This window comes from Peromyscus leucopus, chromosome 9, assembly GCF_004664715.2.
Source record: "Peromyscus leucopus breed LL Stock chromosome 9, UCI_PerLeu_2.1, whole genome shotgun sequence".
In the NCBI taxonomy this organism is placed as follows: domain Eukaryota; kingdom Metazoa; phylum Chordata; class Mammalia; order Rodentia; family Cricetidae; genus Peromyscus; species Peromyscus leucopus.
In genome coordinates, this window is record NC_051070.1 from 68,070,914 (window position 1) to 68,094,370 (window position 23,457).

The 23,457-nt window shown below is 55.1% G+C and overlaps 2 protein-coding genes across 4 annotated transcripts; both read left to right on the top strand.

The window, feature by feature from the left end:
* Positions 1-683: 683 nt before the first annotated feature.
* Rabggta (Rab geranylgeranyltransferase subunit alpha) lies at positions 684-7,429 on the top strand. 3 transcript variants are annotated; one of them, XM_028892213.2, is made up of 17 exons: positions 684-789; positions 1,055-1,111; positions 1,248-1,358; positions 1,692-1,816; positions 1,997-2,184; positions 2,457-2,660; positions 3,162-3,245; positions 3,331-3,413; positions 3,503-3,604; positions 3,703-3,808; positions 3,907-3,958; positions 4,058-4,146; positions 4,271-4,359; positions 4,451-4,567; positions 5,553-5,666; positions 5,924-6,011; positions 6,816-7,429. In XM_028892213.2, the coding sequence occupies exons 2-17, from the start codon at positions 1,109-1,111 to the stop codon at positions 6,962-6,964; spliced, it is 1,704 nt and encodes a 567-aa protein (XP_028748046.1). In that variant the 5' UTR covers positions 684-789; positions 1,055-1,108; the 3' UTR covers positions 6,965-7,429. The 3 variants fall into 3 exon arrangements, with proteins under 3 accessions (XP_028748046.1, XP_028748048.1, XP_028748047.1); XM_028892215.2 differs by lacking the exon at positions 6,816-7,429 and adding an exon at positions 6,694-6,798 and having other exon boundaries at positions 5,924-6,045; XM_028892214.2 differs by lacking the exon at positions 684-789 and adding an exon at positions 809-905.
* Positions 7,430-9,315: 1,886 nt separating this feature from the next.
* On the top strand, positions 9,316-22,915 carry Tgm1 (transglutaminase 1). Its single transcript, XM_028892197.2, has 15 exons — positions 9,316-9,421; positions 10,073-10,372; positions 10,525-10,713; positions 11,639-11,887; positions 12,223-12,341; positions 12,462-12,569; positions 12,948-13,122; positions 13,465-13,603; positions 13,744-13,847; positions 16,072-16,160; positions 16,626-16,779; positions 16,882-17,163; positions 17,889-18,049; positions 18,424-18,560; positions 22,295-22,915. Exons 2-15 carry the CDS (start codon positions 10,078-10,080, stop codon positions 22,518-22,520), a joined length of 2,427 nt encoding a protein of 808 aa, XP_028748030.1. The 5' UTR covers positions 9,316-9,421; positions 10,073-10,077; the 3' UTR covers positions 22,521-22,915.
* Positions 22,916-23,457: the final 542 nt, after the last annotated feature.

The following is a 23,457-nucleotide window of genomic DNA, read 5'->3' on the forward strand; positions in this document are numbered from 1 at the left end:
GCTTTTATAGTTTAGAATACCTCTAGGACATATAGGTTATACTCAGTTGTCCTAAAAATTAGAAATCTCACGATTACCTCAACCTGCCTTAAACTCTAAAATCTAGAGTTTAAGTGGTTCTCAGCCTGTGGATCTCAAACCCTTTGGGGGTCACATATCAGCTGTTCTGCATATCAGCTATTTATATTACAATTCATAACAGTAGCAAAATTACAGCTGTGAAGTAGCAATGAAGTAATTTTATGGCTGGGGGTCACCACACGGGGAACTGTGTTAACGCGTTAGGAAGGCTGAGAACCACTGCTCTAGAACCTTCCGCATCAACCACCTGAGACCCTGACATTACAAGCACCACCACTGGCTTTTTCCAATGGGCTTTTGAATATGTCAACGCATATGTAACTGGTATATAATTATTATTATCGTTATCATTATGCTTGTGGACATCTAGGCCAGAGATTTGGGTACCATCACCTTCCCGATAAGGAACCATTAATGTGGATGAAATTAAGAGAACAGGAAGGAACCTGAGACATTTTGACAGCCAGAATTCGCTGGCGTCGGGCTGCTGGGGAAACTTCTTCAACTAGGCTGCAGTTTGAGTTGCTAACTGGAAGAGCATGTCATTCCCACGTTCAACTCAAGAACTTGATGACACGCACGCAGCGCCCTCCCCGAGCCTGCAGGGGGCGCGGCGCCTCGCGCTCACACGGCACGGAGCCTCTCTAGCCAGGCTGGGACTCGGTGGCGGCGCCGGGCTGCACGTCAGGACACCTCTTCCCAGGGCAGGTGGGTTCGCTCGCGGGGGACGGGGTGCTGGGATCTGCGGGACGGGCGGGCACTGCTCTCTCTCCGGGAGCAGTGTGTGCGGCGGCTCGGCCCGGCGTACCGAGGTTCCGGTTGGGGTGAGCGCCTCCTCCTGACCTCGCAGCACCAGCCGCAGCTCCTCTTTACACCCGGGGATCCTTCGCTCAGGCCCGCTGGCAGCTTCCGGGAAACACCTGGGGGCGGGGCTGTGTGGGCGGGGTTCCGTGATTGACACCTTTCTCCGCAGACGGACCGGGCTACCTCTGGACCCCTCCCCTGCCCCCAACGCTGAGCCGACACCATGGTGAGACCCCTGAGTCCAGCCCCTTGCCCCTGCATGCCCACGCCCTCACCCCACGTGGCTGTCTCTGTGGGGCGTCTGCAAGTCTGCCCTTGCAAGGCAGCAGCGTGCCTTCTTATCCCCCTACCCATCCCTGTAGCATGGGCGCCTGAAGGTGAAGACGTCCGAAGAGCAGGCAGAAGCCAAAAGGCTAGAACGAGAGCAGAAGTTGAAGCTCTACCAGTCAGCCACTCAAGCTGTCTTCCAGAAGGTGGGGCCCTCAGAGGGGGACCCAACCCCCAAGTAAAACACAGAGACCAAAAGCTTGACCCTGGAGTCAAACTGCAGGCATCCAAATCGGAATACAGCTGTCTGTTGTTGCTGTGTTGCCTTGGGCGAGTCACTGAAACTCTTACGTCTTCAGTTTGTGCAGCTGTAAAAGGAGCTAATAATTGTCCATCCTGCATAAGATTGCAAAGATTAATTGAGAAAATACCAGGGAGACTGTAGAAGGATTTTTGCATAGGGTGGTTCTGATTTATGATGTTTAGCCAAGAGCTGGGAAATGGCTGTGGTCTCTGACCCTGTTAACCTGTCTTCTTAGCGGCAGGCTGGCGAGCTGGACGAGTCAGTACTAGAACTGACAAGCCAGATTCTGGGAGCCAACCCTGATTTTGCCACCCTCTGGAACTGTCGCCGAGAAGTGATCCAGCAGCTAGAAACGCAGAAGTACGTAGTGGTTCAGGTCCCTGCCCTGGTCCTGCCTGGGCACAGAACTGGAGGAGGAGGAACGGGGTGGGAGTGGGGGGCATGGAGATAGGCTAGTGGGGGGGACCAGATGCAGGAAGGGAGGGAGAAGTCGCGATTGGGTGTTGAAAGGCGCTAACCTGCCTTTCTCTTGTGGTACAGGTCCCCTGAAGAGTTGGATGCCCTTGTGAAGGCAGAGCTCGGCTTCCTAGAGAGCTGTCTGCGTGTGAACCCCAAGTCCTATGGCACCTGGCACCACCGCTGCTGGCTGCTAGGCCGCCTGCCTGAGCCCAATTGGGCCCGGGAGCTGGAACTCTGTGCTCGCTTCCTCGAAGTCGATGAGCGGAACTGTAAGCGTCCACAGTCCTGTCCCCACATCCTCACGGGCCCCACATCCGGATGCTGGGTCGTCATTAAGGCCCAGAGTCGGGAGGGATGGACAGGATCCAGCCCCGACGACATCCACTGTGGTAGTGCTGGAAGGGGTGGCGGGCCGGATGCCGCCTTTGTGGTGTGCATCGACGTATTTCTAGGGCTCTCGGAGGGAATCCTGCGGCCTCTCGGGGGAGTAGCTCCTCTTCGTCCTGCTTCTGAGGTGGGTTCCCGCTCTCGACCCCTCTAGTTCATTGCTGGGACTATCGGCGCTTTGTGGCTGCTCGGGCTGCTGTAGCCCCCGCAGAGGAGCTGGCCTTCACCGATAGCCTCATCACCCGGAACTTCTCCAACTATTCCTCCTGGCATTACCGCTCCTGCCTTCTGCCCCAGCTGCACCCTCAGCCGGACTCGGGCCCCCAGGGACGCCTCCCTGAAAATGTACTGCTGAAAGGTAAGTGGGCCTGTGACATTGGTTCTCAACCCGTGGGTCGGGACCCCCCAGGTCAGAAGACCCTTACACGGGGGTCGCCTAAGACCTCCAGAAAACACAGATGTTTACATGACGATTCTTAGCGGTAGCAAAATTACACTTAATAAAGTAGCAGCGAAAATAATTTTGTGGTGGCGGGGGAGCGGTCACCACACCATGAGGAACTGTATTAAAGGGTGGCAGCATTAGGAAGGTTGAGAACCACTGGCCTGGAGGATCCTGATAAGGATTCTGCAGCTCCACCCCAGTCCTGATGCCTGTCCAACCCTGTCTTTGGGTGTCTATATCCCTCAGTTCCTGGCTTCAAGGAGCTCGGGTATCTGATGGGAAAAATAAAACTGGCATTGATTCCTGTGTGAGGCCAGGGTACAAGTGGAACGTGGGGCCAGAGAGACAGACGTTGGGATGACTAGAATCCTCCCTGCATGCTGACATCACCCCGTGCCTCCCTGGTCCCCACAGAGCTGGAGCTGGTGCAGAACGCCTTCTTTACCGACCCCAATGATCAGAGTGCCTGGTTTTATCACCGCTGGCTCCTGGGTCGGGGTAAGCGGCGGGGAGGGGGGGCAGGATGTTTGAGACTAAGAAGGAAGGGAAGACTGAAGGTGAGCGGAGGCTGTCTCTCTCCCAGCGGAGCCCCAGGATGTCCTGCGCTGCCTGCACGTGAGCCGGGATGAGGCCTGTCTGTCCGTCTGCTTTTCTCGGCCCCTAAGAGTGAGTCACATGGTTTTCCTAAAAGCGTCACGGGACTCTGAGGCTGAGGCTGTTAGCGCTAATGCGTCTCTCCTTGTCCCCCATGGCAGGTGGGCTCCGGAGAGGGGACCTTGCTCCTCATGGTGGATGAGGCCCCTCTGAGGGTAGAGTGGAGGACTCCAGATGGCAGGAACCGGCCCAGCCACGTCTGGGTATCCCACAGTTGGCGGGGCAGAGATGAGGGCGGGGCCAGGGTGGGACAGTCGGGAGGGCAGTGAGGCCACACATTTCCTTGACTCAGCGCCCCCAGCTCTGTGACCTGCCCGCCGCCTCCCTCAACGACCAGCTGCCCCAGCACACGTTCCGCGTCATCTGGACAGCGAGTGACGCCCAGAAGGAGTGCGTGCTCTTCAAAGGTGATGATGTCTAGAGCTCCACGCGCTGTGCCAGTTCCCCGGCGGCCGCCTCTCTTCTCCCCGCACTGTCCCATCCTACTACTTGCCCTTTTCCTTAGGCCACCAGGAGTGCTGGTGCCGAGACTCAGCCACCGAGGAGCAGCTGTTCAGGTGACGAGAAGGAACCCACACGCGGGCGATTGGGGCAGGGGGGGCTGGGCCTGGGGGAGTGGGGTGGCAGCATGCCCTCCCTAACCTGCCCACTCTCAGGTGTGAGCTGTCGGTGGAAAAATCCACAGTGCTACAGTCTGAGCTGGAATCCTGTAAGGAGCTACAGGAGCTGGAACCGGAGAATAAATGTGAGGATGTCCCCTGAGCCGGCGCCCAAGAACCAACCACACCGAGAAAGCCTGTCCAGGGAACCTTCTTGAGGAGAGGGTCTCAGGAGCCTGCAAAGATTTCTCTGCCCTCCCCCCCCCCCAGGGTGCCTGCTGACCATCATCCTGCTGATGCGGGCCCTGGACCCCCTCCTCTATGAGAAAGAGACGCTGCAATACTTCCACACCCTCAAAGCAAGTTGGGCCTAAGGGAAACAGACCGGGGGACGCCCAGTGGGCAGTTGGAAGACAGCTGACCCACATAACTCGGCTGCTTCCCCACCAGGCTGTGGACCCCATGAGAGCAGCCTACTTGGATGACCTGCGCAGCAAGTTCCTGCTGGAAAACAGCGTCCTCAGGATGGAGTACGCGGACGTGCGTGTAGTGTACCTGGCCCACAAGGTAAGGGCTCAGCACGTGCTCCTTCCCTAGGCCTCTGCCTGCTGCCTCCACCTTTATCACGGGGGTCTTCCTCCCTGCCAGGTTGAATCCATCACCTTTCTTTTGGCCTACTCCTTTGCTAGGTCTTGCTTTTTTTTTTCAATCAGTCAGTTCATCATCCTGTATATTCCCTGGTTCTGAATCCTGAGTCATCAGAGCTGTACTAGGGACCTAGCTCATTGGTAGGTCACTTGCCTAACATGTAAGGTCCTGGGTTCAATTCCTACTACTGAAAAACAAAAAAATGTATAAGAAAAGAAAGGCCCTTCGTTACCCATGCTGTGGCTTCCCATACTCCTCACCCTGGATCAGGGCCCTCAAAACCTAAAACCTGAATAGTTTCTAGAGACTTCTGGAAGCCTTCCAGGCCCTACTTTTACTGTTTCTAGTCCTTCCTAGTCATGAATGTTTGTTTTTGTTTGAGACAGGGTTTCTCTGTGTAGCCCTGGCTGTCCTGGAACTCACTCTGTAGACCAGGCTGGCCTCAAACTCACTGGCCTCGATCCTCCTGCCTCTGCCTCCTGAATCTGGGTTTAAAGGCGTGCGCACCACCACCACCACCACCGCCACCACCACCGCCACCACCACCACCACCGCCCGGCCTTCCTAGTCATCTCAACAAATCCGTTTTACCTCATCACTGCGGCCCACCACAGGCCCGCTCCTACCTGTTCTGTGTGCTGGAGGACATGCCACCATGCTGTCCCTTCCGCACGCGCTCTCCTCTCCGGTCCACCCCCTCTCGCCACCGCACCATAACCGCTGATCTGTCCCGTCTCTAACATGGCGAATGCTCCTGCGCGGTGGGCTGTCTGTTTCTCACGAGCTGCTAGCCTCCAGCTGCTAGCCTCCAGCGAGAGTCTTCTGAGGTCCCTGTGGACCACACAGCAGGTGGCTGAAGACCTCCTCGCGCCGGCTGAGTTGTTCCCCCCTCCCCCCACCGCAGGATCTGACCGTGCTCTGCCATCTGGAGCAGCTGCTCTTGGTCACCCATCTCGACCTGTCACATAATCGGCTCCGAGCCCTGCCCCCAGCCCTGGGTGCTCTGCGCTGTCTCGAGGTAAAGTGCGCATCCTCCCTTTTGGTCTGGGGTGGCCCTGTTCCTCTTTTTCCACTCAGAAGCTTGCCTGCGTCACGGCAGTGTCCGGGACCTCCTGGCCCCTGCGGGTAACTGCTTTCCCAGCCCGCTCTGCCACCCAGCCTGGCCCTGTGAGCTTTTTCCACACACCTAAGCTGGTCACTCTGGGCTCCTCCGTGACTGGTACCAGTCCCCGGCTGCCTGTCTGACCTCGTGCCTCCCCACTCCCTGCTCCCCAGGTGCTGCAGGCCAGTGATAACGCCCTAGAGTCCTTGGACGGCGTGGCTAACCTTCCCCGGTTACAGGAGCTGTTGCTATGCAATAACCGTATCCTTCTGTCTGTCTGCAGACAGCTCAGAGGGTGAGGAGCAGGCCACAGAGGGACAAACCGCAGACACAGACAGGGTCATCTCAAGGCAGGCCAGGAAACAGGGCTTGGGCAGGGTGAGCCGAGGGGAGATGATAGCCTGGGACTGTCAGGGGTTGTTATTAGCTTTCGCTCTGGGCTTCTGTGAAGTATGACTTTCTCAAGCCAAGGTCCACAGATAGGAGCCTGTAGGATTCTCACAGACCACACAGGAGTCTAGAAATCAGGAAGTTCCGTATTTTTTTTAAACATCGTGAACTCTGAATCCTCTGGAAAACGGGAGGTTAGAGCTCCTTTGACCCATGTTCCACTTCTAAGCCCCTTGTGAGTAGTAAGTGCCACTTGATGGCCGCCGTCCACATCTCCTGATGATCCCACAAGGACCTGCTTCCCGAAGCCCCCTCTTTTTTTTTTTTTTTTTTTTTTTTTTTTTTTTTGGTTTTTCGAGACAGGGTTTCTCTGTGTAGCTTTGCGCCTCTCCTGGAACTCACTTGGTAGCCCAGGCTGGCCTCGAACTCACAGAGATCCACCTGGCTCTGCCTCCCAAGTGCTGGGATTAAAGGCGTGCGCCACCACCGCCCGGCCCGAAGCCCCCTCTTTAGCCAGCCACTTATACTCTGATAAGAGCTTTATTTTTTCCAGGAACGTGAGTAAGAGACCATCAAACGTGCTTCCAAGCAACAGCCTCCAGTTTTAGGGGTGTCCAGGAGCAGACCGTGGGGCGGGGTAGAACTACTGAGCTTTCCTTGACTCTCCTGCCCAAGGCCTCCATCAGCCTGCAGCACTTCAGCCTCTTGCCTCTTGCCCCAGACTAGTCCTCCTCAACCTCCAGGGCAACTCGCTGTGCCAGGAAGGGGGCATCTTGGAGCGTTTGACTGAAATGCTGCCCTCTGTTAGCCGCATCCTCACCTAGGAGTCCCCGCCCTCGCCCTTACCTCTTAACTTATTGGGACTGAATAAAGAATGGAGAGGCCCCTCTAGGCTGCCAGGCTCCATTACTGCTGCCCGGATCCACCTCCCCCATTACCACCACCGTGCACCTTGAGAGACGGGAGGGAAGGACCTTGGCATGTGGCTCTGCCAGAACCTCAGTGTTACAGCTGAAGTCGGGCCCAGAACTGGATTGGCGCCTGCCTCCAGGTTCTGGCCTGGGATAGGAGTTGGGGTCAGGTTCTGGTTTGGACGGAGCTTCAGAACAGCTGTGTCCAGCTGGAAGAGATGGTGAAAACTTCTCCCGTGACTCCTGCGGCTTTCAGACCGTCTCTACCCCGACTCATTTTATTCACAGCTGAGTAGGCTCAGAGCCTCAGTTTCCAGAAAGAATGTGTCAGGGCGCCTTGCCCCACCCCATTAAAACAACACTGTTGGTCCCTGTGAATTATATTCTATGGTTGAAAGGCCTTTGGGAATACCTGATCCCATCTGATCCTCACATGCTCCCAGGGATGAGAGATTCGAACATTCCAACTGAAGAAGAAATGTTCCAACTTGCCCCGGGTTACTGAGCTGCGTGCTGAAGCCAGATACTAAACACCTTGCTTTAGTGGTTTAGCCGCTTTTCTTGTTTCTGTATTAATACGAAATGATTAAACAGAGGCTAGGCCATGGTATTAAGATGGGATTCTAGTGAGGTGAGCGCACCGTGTTCTGGCTTTGAAAGCTGCTGGGTACAATCAGGGGTTAGGGCACTGAGCCAGACTTGGCTTAGTGGGGAGAGGATGATTGATGAGGAATTTGGCAAACCCGGCATTTTCCTGGTTCTTGGGGACCTGCTTGGGCTCATGTGTGCTCACAAACCCTGCCCTTGACACCCTGCCTCTTCTCGTATCCAGAGTGATGCACAAAACAATCTCACAGCGAAGCCCTCTGGCTGACCTGTCACATACCAGCCTTGAATTTTGATTTCCACCGGTGTGTACTCGGGGTGTTGGAAGTGGCGTAAAACCTCTGCTAGGTTCCAGGGCTTGCCAGCTCAACAGGGAAAAACCCACACTGTCTGTTGGTCCTCTTCTGTAATCCCAGCACTTGGGAGGCTAAAGCAGGAAGATTGCTGAGTTCAAGATCTGCCTTGGGGCTCTCTGTGAAACCATTTCAAAATAAACCAAAAAGGCAGCGTGGGTGGAGGAGACCTTGGAGCGTCCGTTCCTACTCCTGAGATGTCTCTGCGTTTCCAGGATGCATTTCCAAAGCCATTGTTGCTGCATCTGCTCCTGGGTCTCTTTTGTCAACCCTGTTTTCACTGTTTTCTGATTGGTGGCCCATCCAGTAGAGCTGGAATACCAGTGCGATAGAGTAAGAGGTTCTGGCCGGGGACCCAAGCAGAGTCTCCCTATAGATGCCTGGCCCCTCTTTGCCTTGGGGAGGTCTTAATGACATCTGGCATTTCTTCCCAGAGCCTGAGCTAGAGTCAGGAAGTACAGAAGGTAGGTTCCTGGAGCCGGTTGGTTGGGATTCCCAAGAATTCCAGACTGGAAATGAGGGGAAATGCTCACCTCCAGCTGCCAAGATGCTCTCAGTGAAAGAAGGGGATACCACATAGCCTGGAGAGGACACCCCGCGCACTCAGACCTAAACCATACCTAAACTTCCCAGCTGGGAGGGGGAAACAAGATTGTTCCTCTTTTGACCACCTTAATCTCAAACTTAGGAGACAGAAAAAACTAGAGGACAGCTCACTCATCCTGGGGGATGTGGAGCAGCTGGATGGAGAGACAGACAGGGGTGCAGTGTGCTTTGGGATGTGAGAAGATCTGGTAGAGCTGGCTGGTCAGGGACGGGCAGGTGGAGCCAGTTTGAGGGCCTGACTGCTGATGTCATCTGTCTGCACCCTGGGGTACTGGGATCTTCCTGGCAAAAATGAGTTCCAAGCTCAGGGACCCGTTCCACAAGGCCAAGCCTGGTGGATACTACAAGAGAGCTTGGCAGCAGGAGCCTAAGTAAGCCTCTCCAGCTTGGAAATAAATCTGCCCTATAGGGCTGTGAGTGGAAGAGGATCCCCCTTCGCTATGATAGCTCTCTGAACGTGCAGTGTGGCAAGATTCTCACCTCAGCCCCAGGTCTGACAGGACTTGGCCCGACCCCCCTCCTTAGCATGACCTCAGTTCCTAGAAAGGAGAAAGTCCCGCCCCTACTTGGGGACAGCCCCCAGAGACTGGCCTCTTGACCGACGGATGAGGGATGAAGCAACCACACTACCCCTTTTCCCAGAAGCTCAGCCCCGCCCACCCTCCCCTCATAAACCACCTACCCGGCCCGCCCTACACCTTCCACTCGCGTGGCTGCGTCCAGCCTGTTGGTCCCGTCCCATACGCCTGACCTGCTCCACCCCCGGCCCGGGACCCAGTGGTGCCATCACCAACACCGCTGCCAGGTGAGAGGCTCCAGCGTCCACCCCAGGGCTGAGCCGCTGCAGGTCGTGGCTCTTGGGACACACAGCCCAGGCTCAGAAAGGAACGCTCTTCAGGGGTACCTGCTGTGGGCTGATGAGACCCGGTTTTCGTGGGGCCACTCTCTGCTTACGCCTGCTGTGCCCTCTCCACAGCTCTGCCTGAAGTTTGCCTTGACGTGAGGAATGTGGGGGACCCTGCCACCTACCTGTCTTTATGGGGAGAACTCTGTTACATGGTCCTGAGGCTGGACCTCTAAACTGAGAAGCCAGCAGGTGGAGGGACCAGTACAGTGTTTGGGGTTTGGGGCCGGGACAGGTGTACACTTAGGGAACAGAGTGTTTCCTCAGATGGATCCTCAGGGGTTTCTCCACTGGACATTGTTTTTGGCTGTGATTTGGGAGTGCTTATAGCAAGGTGAAGAGAATTTTTTTTTTTTCTCTGCAGCATGGGGTGCTCTTTCTGGGTGACTGAATGCAGTCTTTGGGGCATCTCAGGGTTAGAATAAGATTGTCTCGGTCACCTAGCTGGTACTGAACCAATTTCTCTGAATAGAGTTTCTGGATGGGTAGGATGGGCATCCTGGGCACAGGAGATCTGAGTGGGTTAGAGCATCCCCTGCCTTGTCTTTGCAGGCACAATGGAAGGTCCTCGCTCAGACGTGGGCCGCTGGGGTGGGAATCCCTGGCAGCCCCCTACCACGCCGTCACCAGAGCCGGAGCCAGAGCCAGACAGACGCTCGCGTTCCCGCCGAGGAGGAGGCCGCTCCTTCTGGGCTCGCTGCTGCAGCTGCTGTTCCTGCGGGAACAGAGCTGATGATGACTGGGGGCCTGAGCCTTCTGGCTCCAGAAGCCGAGGGTCCAGCTCTCGGGGTGGCCGGAGACCTGAGTCTCGGGGCAGCGCTGTGAACGCGGCTGGAGATGGCACCATCCGAGGTGAGGCTGTCCGCCTTAGCGGAGAGGCGAACAGCCTTGGTGGGGTCTAGGATTTATCCTGGCATCTCTAGGGGGCTAAATGACTTCCGGCGGGGGGGGGGGGTCTGGGCTCCTTGTGGACTTGTCACTGACCCAGGACTGTGGCTTGACAGAGGGCATGCTGGTTGTGACTGGCGTGGATCTGCTGTGCTCACGCTCGGACCAGAACCGCCGAGAGCACCACACGGATGAGTTTGAGTACGATGAGCTGATTGTGCGCCGTGGGCAGCCCTTCCACATGGTCCTCATCCTGAACCGAGAATATGAGTCCTCTGATCGCATCGCCCTGGAGCTGCTCATCGGTGAGTGGGGCCTGGAAGGAGAGGGGTAAAAGCCCTGGACTTGGAGGAAGGGCTGCTGCTAGGTGAAGAGAGGTCTTTAAGCTCCTCCCTGGCACCTCTGCCAAAAGAGGCAGGTGAAAGATTCTTAGTGTTCCCCTAGTGGTGATCTCAAGGAGGTCTTGGTGCTGCTGCGCTTTCCCCAAGCTGGCTGTCCTCCAGCCTCCGGGGGCATCTAGCTCACAGCACTTCCTCTTTGCGCTGGCCCGTGTCTTCCAGCATCGTTGGCTCTGTGTACCCTTCCTTCTGGGTCTTGCTTGTTTATTCCCCTAGACCCCATGTGTCTATTTTTCTGCCTCCCCATGCCATGGCCCAAGGCAGGTGCCTCCCTCACCATGTTGCTGGGTGACCGTTGACTGCCCAGGCCGGTGATTATGCAGCTACTGGGGGCGGGTGACTCTTCTTACCCTCTGATTACAGCCCAGCCCTGCACACCCCAGCCTCTAATTTCCCAGGTACCCCTACCACCTCCAGAAATGCTCTGGGCTCTAGAAGCTGTGACCCCAGGGAGCCGGCCACACTACCCTTTGGTATCTGGAGTGTTCTTTCCTATGGGGCAAATGAATTCAACTTAATTTCCCTTCAGTACAGTGGAACAGCGAGGGAGTCAGTGGGTGACAGCGACCTCAGTCTCCCCTCCCTACTTGAGTTCATTGTCAGGGGAACAGGTTTGGGATGTTGGACCGGGGCTCTGCCCTGACACGCAGGAGAGCATGGGGCGGCCACCATGCTGCTCTGAGAAGATTGTCACAGACTGGTGTGGTAACCCCACTTAGGGACACGCAAATTGGCTCATAGACATTTTGGGTGGGGCTGAAGGAAGTCTTAGTGTCTCTCCCATTTCCAGAGCAGCTCTCTCACTACCTGAATGCTGATCTTGTTCCTCTAGGAAACAGTCCCGAGGTGGGCAAGGGTACCCACGTGATCATCCCGGTGGGCAGGGGGGGCAGCGACGGCTGGAAGGCCCAAGTGACCAAGGCCAGTGGACACAACCTCAACCTCCGCGTCCATACCTCCCCTAACGCCATCATCGGCAAATTTCAATTCACTGTCCGCACACGCTCAGAAGCTGGAGAGTTCCAGTTGCCCTTCGACCCTCGCAATGAGATCTACATCCTCTTCAACCCCTGGTGCCCAGGTAAACCAGCTGGGGTCAAGAGCAGGGGGCAAGTAGGTCAGGGCTTCCTCTCCTGGGATCCAGGTGGGTGCCTGAACATCTGGTCATAGGAAAAGACTCACATACCCCAGGGGAGGAGATGGAGGCCCCCTGTAGAAGAGAGACCCACCTCATTTGTGATGAAGGGCCCTGGCCACAGCCATCCTTCCTTAGAGGGAGCGAGCAGTCCTGTCAGGCTAGAAGAATCCACACCCCACTTTCTTCTGTGGATATGAGTTCTGCAGACCTGGCTAAGGGGAAGGCAGGGCCCAGGAAGAAAATGGATAGAATTTGCCGTGTGCTTTTTGGGGGTACAGAGGACTTGGTGTACGTGGACCATGAAGACTGGCGTCAAGAATATGTGCTTAACGAGTCTGGACGAATCTACTACGGAACAGAAGCACAGATTGGTGAACGGACCTGGAATTATGGCCAGGTACGGCTGGGCTGGCTCTTGTGCACTCAAGGGAGATGGAAGTGACTGAGCAGGATGCTAGCCTATGGCTTGAGCATCACTTTGAGGGGCTGTGGTCACCTCTGCCCTCGTCCCTTCCAGTTTGATCATGGGGTGCTGGATGCCTGTCTGTACATCCTGGATCGGAGAGGGATGCCCTATGGAGGTCGTGGGGACCCAGTCAGCGTCTGCCGGGTCATCTCTGCCATGGTGAGCATCCTTGTGTCTTCCTGCCCTGCCCTTTATGGGTGTGCCATCCCTGTCCCTACAAAGAGTGTTGAGGGAAAGGGGTTTCATTCCCCTTCTCCCCACCCCACCCCCCCGCCCCTCCACCTGTAACCCACCCCACTTTTCATGCGTTCTGTTCCAGCTCCTTTGGAATGCGGAGCCAAACCCCAAACTTGGCACACCCAGTATTCACATTCCAGTGTTACAGCAAGGGGTGTGGGGGGCGGGTGTGTTGGAGGAGAGGTGGGTGGGGTGTAGGTTGATGTCTAGTTCCTGAGGTTGTAGGGTTAGGGGCTGGGGAATCCAGAAGATCCTGAGCACCTCCCCAAGCCCAGCCACACCCTGTCTTTTCCCGGGCAGGTGAACTCCCTGGATGACAATGGAGTCCTGATTGGGAACTGGACTGGAGATTATTCTCGAGGCACCAACCCCTCCGCGTGGGTGGGCAGCGTGGAGATCCTGCTTAGCTACCTGCGCACCGGCTATTCTGTCCCCTATGGCCAGTGCTGGGTCTTTGCTGGTGTTACCACCACAGGTAGTAGAGGGGATGGGTCGGGGAGCAGCCTGGTCTGTGTAAGGAGGGAAGGGTTCCATTTCTGCCCAGCCCAGCTGTGGCTACAGGATAGGGTGCCACTAAGGGTGGATGATAGAATGGCCTTAATTATCGTTAATTAGTGTTAACAACCGAGAGAGGCCTAAGGGAGAGAAAGAAGAAGCAATGGCCAGGGCCTGAGCCAAGCAGGTGGCTCTGTAACCCCAAAGGCCACCTGGGTCTCCTGACCCCTGACCCTGGTGGTCCCTCCAAGCTTGTCCTCCTGGCTGAGGCCACGCCTGCCGCTGAGCTCTGCCCCTGCCCTTAACCCCGGCTCCTCCACAGTGCTGCGATGCCTGGGCCTTGCCACCCGGACTGTCACCAACTTCAACTCTGCCCACGACACAGACACATCCCTCACTATGGACATCTACTTCGATGAAAACATGAAGCCACTTGAGCATCTGAACCACGATTCTGTCTGGTGAGCACGGGGCGAGGGGAGGCCTGCCACTTGTCCTAAAGATGACCTGAGGCTTGATGCCGAGCCATGTTAGGGGTGGGAGCTGGGGGGGGGACCTGAATGGGAAACTGAGGCCCAGAGCTCCCTCCACACCCCTCTAGGAACTTCCATGTGTGGAATGACTGCTGGATGAAGAGGCCAGACCTGCCCTCAGGCTTTGATGGGTGGCAGGTGGTGGATGCCACACCCCAGGAGACCAGCAGTGGTAAGGCAGGCCTCGCCTGGACCCTATCCTGACACCTCCCCAAATTCCTGAGTGTTAACCCAGGACATGGCCCGAGAGCCACATCCCTTAACCCTGCAGTTACCAACTGAACCACCATGCGGCCATTAGTTTATTTTCCTCTTTATTTAACTACTTGGCTTAATTTTATTTTTAAAGTTAATTTTATTTTATAATTTATCATGATTAATATACGCAGTTCAAAAGTTAAAAAAAGATTCAAGAATATTCAGTAAGAGGTTTCCTTCCCCCTGAAAAGCCAATTATTCTTACTTGCTTTTTAACTTACATATTCCAGATATAATTCATTAAAGGGTACATACACACACACACACACACACACACACACACACACACACACACACACACGAAGAAAAGATTATAAGTAATAAATCTGTACATGGAAGGAGAAAACAGAATAGAATTGAATAACATAAGGTGTAAAAGTTATTTATTTCTTGTTGGGGGATTCTCATCCCAAAACCTGATCATCAAAACGGATCCATTGGAATTTCCAAGGATGGGTGTATCTCTTTCTTCCCAGTCCTGGTTTTGTTTTTGTTTTTGTTGTTGTTGTTGTTTTTGTTTGTTTGTTTGTTTTTTGAGACAGGGTTTCTCTGTGTAGCTTTGGAGCCTGTCCTGGAACTCACTTTGTAGACCAGGCTGGCCTCCAACTCACAGAGATCTGCCTGGCTCTGCCTCTGAGTGCTGGGATTAAAGGTGTGCGGCGCCGCTGCCCGGCCCCAGTCCTGGTTTTGAACCCGGGGTCTTGAGCATGCTCAGGAAATCTCTACTACTGAGCTACACCCTGTGTTTTTCAATTTCTATTTAAAAAATTCCCTTGGTGATTCTTAAGGCCACTCATCCTTGGGACCCATTCTGTGCCAATGGGCTGCATGGTACACGGAGACTCTTGGAGGTGGATAACTTTGTCTGGGTCCCCAGAAGAATGAACCCTGGCTCTCCTTCCCTTTGTTCCCCTGCTCACTGCATTCATGTACAGTATACAGAAATCGGGGCTCAGACAGGTTTCAAAGGACAAATCTCTGTATCATCCCTGCCATGACCTGGGGTGCCATGACCTGTCAGCTGCTTATCTCTCCTCTGTACCTACATACACCTCTCCATAGAAGTGAGGCCTGGTGTCCACTCTGCCCTCACACAGCCTCCTCTCCCTCTGGCTTTGGGTCTACCTCCAGGTAACTTGGCCTGTCCCACCAGCTGCCGCCTCCTCACCTCCACCTTCCTAGAGTAGATAGCCTCGACCTAACTTCCATTCTTCTTCTTCTGGCCACCCCCCAGACCACTCCCTGTCCATCATCTATGTAAAAAAGGGTCCTAGGTTGCATAACCCAGCAACGCTTGCAGTGTGCTGGAAGACTTGATCTCTGGTCCAGCTCTAAGAAGTAATGGGGTAGGTAGGTCAGGCTCTGGGCAGGATGGCCAGGACCTAAGTCTACCTTAGATACTTCTAGACGAGTGATATTGGCAAGGAAGCATCTCACACCTTTGTGTGCTGGGTTCTTTATAGAATACTGCGTGTGTGTGTGTGTGTGTGTGTGTGTGTGTGTGTGTGTGTGTGCCATAGGATGTGGTTGGGAGGATTAAATAGACACCATGTATCAAAGAGGGCTAGTAGCATGCCTACAACATCCAGCCCCTGGGTAAATGGAAGCCTTTCCCAGCTGTCTATAAGATGCTGGCAGCTACCTCACTGGCTGAGCCTGTTTCCCCATCTGGAAAAGGAGGCCAGAGCGGTAGGTGTTAAGACTCCTTCCTGTTGGATAGCGCTCACTTCCTGTTTACACGTTCGGTCCCAGCCAGCCTATTCCAGCCAGCTCATCCTCTCTCAGAAGCTGGCCCGAGTATCCTAAGGACAGTCTCTTCTTTCCCACCATCCTTCTCACTTTGCCGTAAAGAGGTCAGGGTGTGCTGCACAGCCGAGCTGTTTCTGAAATAGTAATGGCGGCATCACAGCCAACCAGAACCCGTGTGGGCCCTGAACTGATTGTGATGAAAGACTGGGGGAGGACGTCCTGAACTCTGAGAACTGTGGACAGAGCAGCCAGCCAGTGCAGAGAGTGGGCTGACAGTGGGCTTGTCAGGCTGTCTGTCTACTTAGCCGGGCTATCCACAGGCCCCTCCCACTCCCACCCTGCCCCGCCCTCTGGGCCTCCTTAGACCCACCACCCGCCTCACTTCCCAGGCATCTTCTGCTGTGGCCCCTGCTCCGTGGAGTCCATCAAGAACGGCTTAGTCTACATGAAGTACGACACACCCTTCATTTTCGCCGAGGTGAGGGCTGGGCTCCAGGTGCCTCCTCCAGCAAATAGTCTGAAGCAGCCAGAGCTCTGGCTTTAGTCCTGAGCCCCCTGGTCCTGACTTCGCCGCTGACTGACTAGCTGTGTGACCTTGGGCACGTCACTCCTTCTCGAGTCTTGGTTTCCTTGACCGTAAAAGGGAGATAATAATGGCTGCCTTGCTTCCTGTACTCAGGATCAAAAGAGATAATGGATATGGGGCTGCTTCCTACGTTGTAAAGCCAGCGAATAAGCATAAGGGAAAACTGTTATTACTGCCAAAATGGGCTACAAGGAGCCTCCTAGACCAGCTTCCTCTCTGCTCTCTATGGCTGGCTCAGTTTAGAAACTCTCCCAGCTGGGCCCTGCCTGCAGCTCCTGGGGTTGAGGGAGGAGGGCTCTGGGGGTCCAGCCTGCCTTGCTGGCCCACTCAGCCCTGCTGGTCTTTGCTCTCCCACAGGTGAATAGTGACAAGGTCTACTGGCAGCGGCAGGACGATGGCAGCTTCAAGATCGTGTACGTGGAGGAGAAAGCCATCGGCACACTCATTGTCACAAAGGCCATCAGCTCCAACATGCGCGAGGACATCACCCACACCTATAAGCACCCCGAAGGTGACCCTCTCCCCGCCCAGCCAGCTCCGGGCTGAGGGTTCCGGCAGAGCACTGGCTTACCCCAGCAGTGGCCTAAGCTCACCTTTGACCTCAACCCCCCAGGCTCAGAAGCAGAGCGGAGAGCTGTGGAGAAGGCTGCCGCCCATGGCAGCAAACCCAATGTGTATGCCACCCGGGACTCGGCTGAGGACGTGGCCATGCAGGTGGAGGCCCAGGACGCCGTGATGGGACAGGATCTGGCAGTCTCTGTGGTGCTGACCAATCGTGGCAGCAGCCGCCGCACTGTGAAGCTACACCTCTACCTCTCTGTCACCTACTACACTGGTGTCACTGGGTCTACCTTCAAGGAGGCCAAGAAGGAAGTGGTACTGGCCCCAGGAGCCTGTAAGTGCTCCCTCCCCAGCCAAGCCCCTAGATGGTGCTCCCTCCCCAGCCCTGCCCCTAGATGACACTGCCTCCCTAGTCCTGTCCCTAAATGGTGCTCCCTCCCCAGCCCTGCCCCTGGATGGTGCTCCCTCCCTAGCCATGCCCCTGGATGGTGCTCCCTCCCTAGTCCTGTCCCTAGATGGTGCTCCCTCCCCAGTCCTGCCCCTAGATGGTGCTCCCTCCCCAACCCTGCCCCTAGATGGTGCTCCCTCCCCAGCCAAGCCCCTAGATGGTGCTCCCTCCCCAGCCATGCCCCTGAATGGTGCTCCCTCCCCAGCCATGCCCCTGAATGGTGCTCCCTCCCCAGCCATGCCCCTGGATGGTGCTCCCTCCCCAGCCATGCCCCTGGATGGTGCTCCCTCCCTAGTCCTGTCCCTAGATGGTGCTCCCTCCCCTGCCATGCCCCTGGATGGTGCTCGCTCCCCAGCCATGCCCCTGGATGGTGCTCCCTCCCCAGTCATGCCCCTGGATGGTGCTCCCTCCCCAGCCATGCCCCTGGATGGTGCTCCCTCCCCAGCCCTGCCCCTGGATGGTGCTCCCTCCCTAGTCCTGTCCCTAAATGGTGCTCCCTCCCCAGCCCTGCCCCTAGATGTCCAAGCACCTTGGCTTTGGACATGGAGGCCCTGTAGCACAGGGGGGTGTATCTGGGGAAGGCCTGTGATTGTTACGCGTTTTCTCCCCAGCGGACTCTGTGACCATGCCTGTGGCCTACAAGGAATACAGGCCCCACCTTGTGGACCAGGGGGCAATGCTGCTCAATGTCTCAGGCCACGTCAAGGAGAGCGGGCAGGTACTAGCCAAGCAGCACACCTTCCGTTTGCGCACCCCAGACCTCTCTCTTACGGTGAGTGTGGCTTTCTGGTACCCAAGGGGTGAATAGAGTAGGAGCCTGAGGCTAAGGAGAATCATGGGCAAGGGGAGAGCACTAAGCCTGAAACAAGATCCCCTGATGAGCCTTCTAGGAGAAGGTTAAGGACCAGACCCAGGCCTTAGTCTCCTCATCTCTAAAATGGGTTCTCAGGCCTGATTCTGTGGCTACCTCACATTGTAGAATCGATATGAGTTTCCCCTCTGGTTTTTGAGGTGGTTTTTCTCAGGGACAGAATGTAGGACTTGGCAAGATTTTAATTCTAACATGTTTCTCCTTTGGGTGCGAAGTATGGGCCCTACATGTCTGGCCAGGGTCTCTGATAGGGGGCGGATTTCTGTTTCCCTCAGTTACTGGGAGCAGCAGTCGTTGGCCAGGAATGTGAAGTACAGATCGTGTTCAAGAACCCCCTGCCCGTCACCCTCACCAACGTTGTCTTCCGGCTCGAAGGTTCTGGGTTACAGAGACCCAAGGTCCTCAACGTTGGGTGAGTCTGATCCTCTGACTGTGGCCACCCTCCCTTCCTCCCGGGCTGCCCTGAGCCTGGGTTCTGCTTCTCCTTTTGGCCAGGACCCCACAGAGCAGCTTGAGGCCAGAAGGCAATCTCTGGCGACTCAAGCCAACTCAGCCCAACCCCTGCTCAAGACCTGCTGAGTACCTCGTGCTGCACTAAGTCCTTGCCCTACCTCAACTAATTAGGGAGCTGAAGCTCACATGGGAACCATTAGTAGCCCATCCCTAGCATTTGCCAAACACATGCAAGTGTTGACCATGCACTTTCAGGAATGTTATCTCATTTGGCGATCACGCAGGCCCTTTAAAGTACGTTAGAGACCACGGTATAATTAGAAGGAGAGTTGTGATCTCTAAGTTCAAGCCCCTGCTCCGCTGCTCCTGACTAGGTCCCCTTGGCCAGGTGTCTTCATTGCTCTAAGCCCGTGGGGGCTCACTTGCACAGTGACAATATCAAAAGCCCCTGGGCTGTTTGGCCCAGCATGTGGTATAGTTGTCTCCACTACTAGTCAGTTTTGAGTTGTTGCCCTCATCACCCCATGGGGAAGCGTCACAGCTCCTCAGGGCAGGCTCTGTTTCCCCTTCGGTGGCACAAACAACCCAGACGATTAGCTTGCTGCATGGTTTGTGCCGTGAGGACTGAGGCTGGTCTCAGAGAGCGGTGAGCCCTGGCTCTCAGGCCCTCAGTCAGCTTGGATCTGATCTCCATTGGGTGAGGCTCAGGGCCCAGTGAGGGCACTCACGTTCCTGTGCCTGTTGCTGTCGTCATCCGGTACAGACACTTGTGGCCCACCCCTCCCAGGAAAAGCAGGAAGGGAAGGAGAAGGCCGAGGACCTTCTAAGCCAGCTTTCTCCTGACAGGAGTGGGTGTCCTGTTCTAAGAGAGGCTAGGAGAGGACCTAGGGTAGAGCGTCCGGACATCCAGCCTGCCTTTCCCTCATACCGTATGCTGGTAGCCACTGTTTCTGTTATCATGCCGAAGAGGAAGTTCACTGTCTCGTTCTTTGGCCTAGCCTGGAACTCAGGGGCTTTGCTATCACAAAGTAGACCCTACAAGGGTTCCTGGCAGCTCAGATGACAGAGTGTGAGATGGGTCCTGGGACTTCACTCAGCTGCATTCACACCACAATGGCATCTCTTGCCTTAGGCTCCCTAGAGGCGTACACCCTTGCCAGGTTCACCAAGGTCTCTGACTCTTGGGCTGCTCCCACTAGAAGGACAGGACCACGGTGCTAGGAGAGCTGGCCTTTCTTGTGTGCGGGGCTTGAATGGCCTCCTGGCCCCACCCTCTCAATCAAGGTCTCCATTGCAAGAGCGGGGTGATGCCTGGCCTGGCAGCCTTCCTGGAACACTCTGCTGCTTCTTGATTGCTATGATCCTAGAGCAGAGAGCCTCCAGGACACTCGGTAGCCTCGAGGGGACATAGCAGATTCCAAGATGGGTGTCGCTTTGCCTCTCAAGTACACATCAAAGACTGTGGTATGGGACCCAATTACACCACAAGGTGTGCCAGCCTGGTGACTGGCCACTTAATAAACATTCCAGGACTCACTCCTCCGGTTGACTGTGTCACCAGGGAGGCTGGAAGTTCTTGGGAATTTCCCCCAGGACCAGAATCACACTCTCGCTAAACCTTTAGCCAGTGTCCATTCTGGAAGGGTAGGTTTGACTTTAGGGAAAAAGGCTGGAGCAATTTAGAGTTAAAATTCATTACCAAGGAAAACCAACAAGTGGACGATAATGTCAGCATCATTTAGAAATTATGCATGCCACAAAGGAGACAGAGGTGTGTGTACCTGCCTGTGAGCGATGGAGGGGGATGGAGGAGGAGAGCGAGCTCTGGGATGTCTGTTGCTGAGGAGAGTTTCAGTACCAACCGGCAGGTAAGGGACAGCCCAGCTTTTACAGCTGACTTGCTCTCAGCTTAAACTCAAGTACAGGGGGGTGGCAAGGGCCTCACCTGGGCTGTAAGAACAGTCCAGGGGAGAGTCTGACATTCCCACCTGGAAGCTGGCTAGCAGGGTCTTCTTTTGGGAGTGGGGAGATAATGTTAGTGGTCGTAATTTAAAGGTTAATTTCTGGAATATTACAACTCAATAATAGTAGACTTTTGAAGGGTACTGTAAGGCTAAGTAACCTTTCACCTCCCGTCTATAGAGAACCGGGAAAAACTAAGAGCACAAATGTGTAGGCAGTCAAAGCATGACCTGTGGAATTATGGATTCATTTTTTTACTTCCTATCATGACACCCACCCACCTCATCTCACTCGTTCTGTCTCATGAACCAGCTAGTGAGGACACCGGTCCAGGGGACCCTCAGAAGCAGGCTCCACGCTAAGTGCTTCAGCCCAGGGGACCCTCACTTTCAGAATTAGAGAGCTGGCTCACTCCCTTGGGGGCTAGTACCCAAAACACGGACCCCCAAGGCAAGCTTGGGTTGGAATGGGACTCAGAAGTACAGGTTTATGAAGAATCAGGAGATATTCTAACAGGCGTGAACTGACTCCATATAAATGAGCCATGAACATATTTAAAATGCAGCGGGTCAGGTGGGATGGTAAATACCTGCAATTGCAGTGCTTGAGAGGCAGAGGTTCAAGGATTCAGAGTTCAAGGCCAGCCTCAGCCACATCATAGTGAATTTGAAACTAGTCTGGGCTACATGAGACCCTTTCTAAAAGAATCCAATGAGTAAAAGAATAAGTGTGCAGGTTGAAGGAAGAGTCCCGAAAAAAAAGGAAGACCCGTTTCCTTGGGGACAGGAGGTACTGAGGGGAGCCCTTGCTGAGGCAGTGGTGTGAGCCAGGACTTGGAGAAAGAGTAGGGATGAAGTTGGCAGAGCTAGGCGCTCAGGACAGGTGCGGTTAACACCGCAGAACATGACGACAGTGAGTTGGGGAGAGATACGCCATGGGGCTGCTCCAGAGGCAGAATGGTGGGTGACACAGCTGTGCCAGGGTGGGAGCTGAGTCAGAAGGAGCCTGTATGTCAGGTTAGGGAGTTGACGTCTCTGTCAGTAAGGATGCCCAACCCTTGAGGGATTTAGCTTACTTCCCCATGATTAGTGGGCTGGAGAAAGGCGAGAAGGCCAGTGAGTCTGGTGAAATCCTGACTTCCAGAGCTCTCTGAGGAGGGGAGGTCACTGGGGTTTGGGTCACACACACAGACACACAGAGAAATGGGAGAACCTGTCATCTTAAAAGTGTCAACTGCCCATGCTTGGGACGACCTTTTTCCCTGGATGACATCCTTCTGTTAATTCGGTACCGGAAGCTGTCCCCTCTTTGTGAGGACAGCCGTGGCCCATTTCTTTAGCTTGCTCTTCTGGCAAAAACTGAAAGCATTTGGGATCCCTGCTGGGCCTCCGTGTCTGGCTCTAAAGTGCCCGTGGCCTTGAAACCCTGGTGAGATGGGGTGGGCTTAGAGCAGGGGCGGCGGGAAGAGAGCAGTGGAGGCCTCTGCCTGTGGAGAGCGTCAGCAATCTCTGTCCAGGTGGGAGCAGGAATGGAGGAGGCCAGGTGCTGGCAGCTGGGTGTGGAGGTGGCCTGGGGCGGAGGCTCTATCGGGGTTGTGGGTGTAGATTCCAGCTGAACCCAGGGATGCCTGGATGCCTCTCGTTCTTTGCTTCCTGGCCACTCTGGGTCAGCCTTTGCTCTTGACTTGACCCTGAGGCACTCAAGGCTCACTGATACTGTCTCTGTCTACAGGGACATCGGGGGTAACGAGACAGTCACCCTGCGCCAGACATTTGTGCCTGTGCGACCGGGCCCCCGCCAGCTCATTGCCAGCCTGGACAGCCCACAGCTCTCCCAAGTACACGGTGTCATCCAAGTGGACGTGGCCCCAGCCTCTGGGGGTGGAGTTTTCTCAGATGCTGGAGGTGACAGTCGCTTGGAGGAAAGCATACCAATGGCCTCTCGAGGTGGAGCTTAGCCCCGGGCCAGGATCAATGAGACTGGAACCAGATGAATAAGGACATTGCCCCAACGTGGGGGACCACCACAAAGTAGCTCCCCAGGCTCAGGCAGGAAGGCTGGGCACTTGGGGAGGCAGTGGATCTTCACCTGTGCTGATAATAAACGGTTTGTTTGTTTTTTTAAATGAAGATGCTATTTAGTATACCTACCTGTCAATCTAGGCCAAGAAGTATGGAGTCACACTGTGCCGGAGATTTATGTGGCATTTTTTGAAGCCCTGGTTCAAAATTGTGGCCGGAAGGTAATAGTGCCATGTCAGCCACTCTTGAGATAAAGCTTGCTGAGTGTCATGGCCACCACACCCACACTGTATTTTCAAATATTCTTGAATAAATTGGGCCTGAGAGCACAGGCCTGTGATCCCAGTTACTTGGGAATTAGGAGGATCTAAAGTTTAAGAGCTGGCTGAGTGACAGCGTGAGTTCAAGGTCAGCCTAGGTAACTTGGGGAGACCCTGTCTCAAAAGTGAAAAGAGCACTGGGAATATGGGCACAGTATTTGCCTAGTATGCTTAAAGCCCCTGTGCTAGAAAAAGATCTTGTAGAATTTTTATAGAGGTGATTATGTTCATTGTTGAGAGTTAGCCAATGACAGGGCCTTCAGGGTGGGTCGGTAGGTGAAGATGCTGTTATCAAGACTGACGACGACCTAAGTTCCATCCCAGGACCCACCGGGTAGAAGGAGGGAGCCCGTTCCAGCTCCCACGAGTCATCCTCTGACACCACATATGCGCCACATGGCAGCATTCAGAAGCCTGAGGCAGGAGAATCGTGAGCTTGGGCTGCACATCAAGATCCTACCTCAAAAAGGCCAGCAAGCAGCCAAGCATGATGCCACAGCACATTCGATCCCAGTACTTCAGGGGACAGAGGCAGGTAGATTTCTGAGGCCAG

What these genes read in the sequence shown, in the direction of transcription:
- Rabggta (XM_028892213.2), top strand. An exon ending in CAGCAGCTAGAAACGCAGAA is followed by an intron (nt 1,817 to 1,996) that starts GTACGTAGTGGT and finishes CTTGTGGTACAG; the next exon opens with GTCCCCTGAAGAGTTGGATG. An exon ending in AATACTTCCACACCCTCAAA is followed by an intron (nt 4,360 to 4,450) that starts GCAAGTTGGGCC and finishes CTTCCCCACCAG; the next exon opens with GCTGTGGACCCCATGAGAGC.
- Tgm1 (XM_028892197.2), top strand. Translation starts at nt 10,078, where the DNA reads ATGGAAGGTCCTCGCTCAGACGTGGGCCGCTGGGGTGGGAATCCCTGG. An exon ending in GGTACTGGCCCCAGGAGCCT is followed by an intron (nt 17,164 to 17,888) that starts GTAAGTGCTCCC and finishes TTTTCTCCCCAG; the next exon opens with CGGACTCTGTGACCATGCCT. An exon ending in CCCCAGACCTCTCTCTTACG is followed by an intron (nt 18,050 to 18,423) that starts GTGAGTGTGGCT and finishes TGTTTCCCTCAG; the next exon opens with TTACTGGGAGCAGCAGTCGT.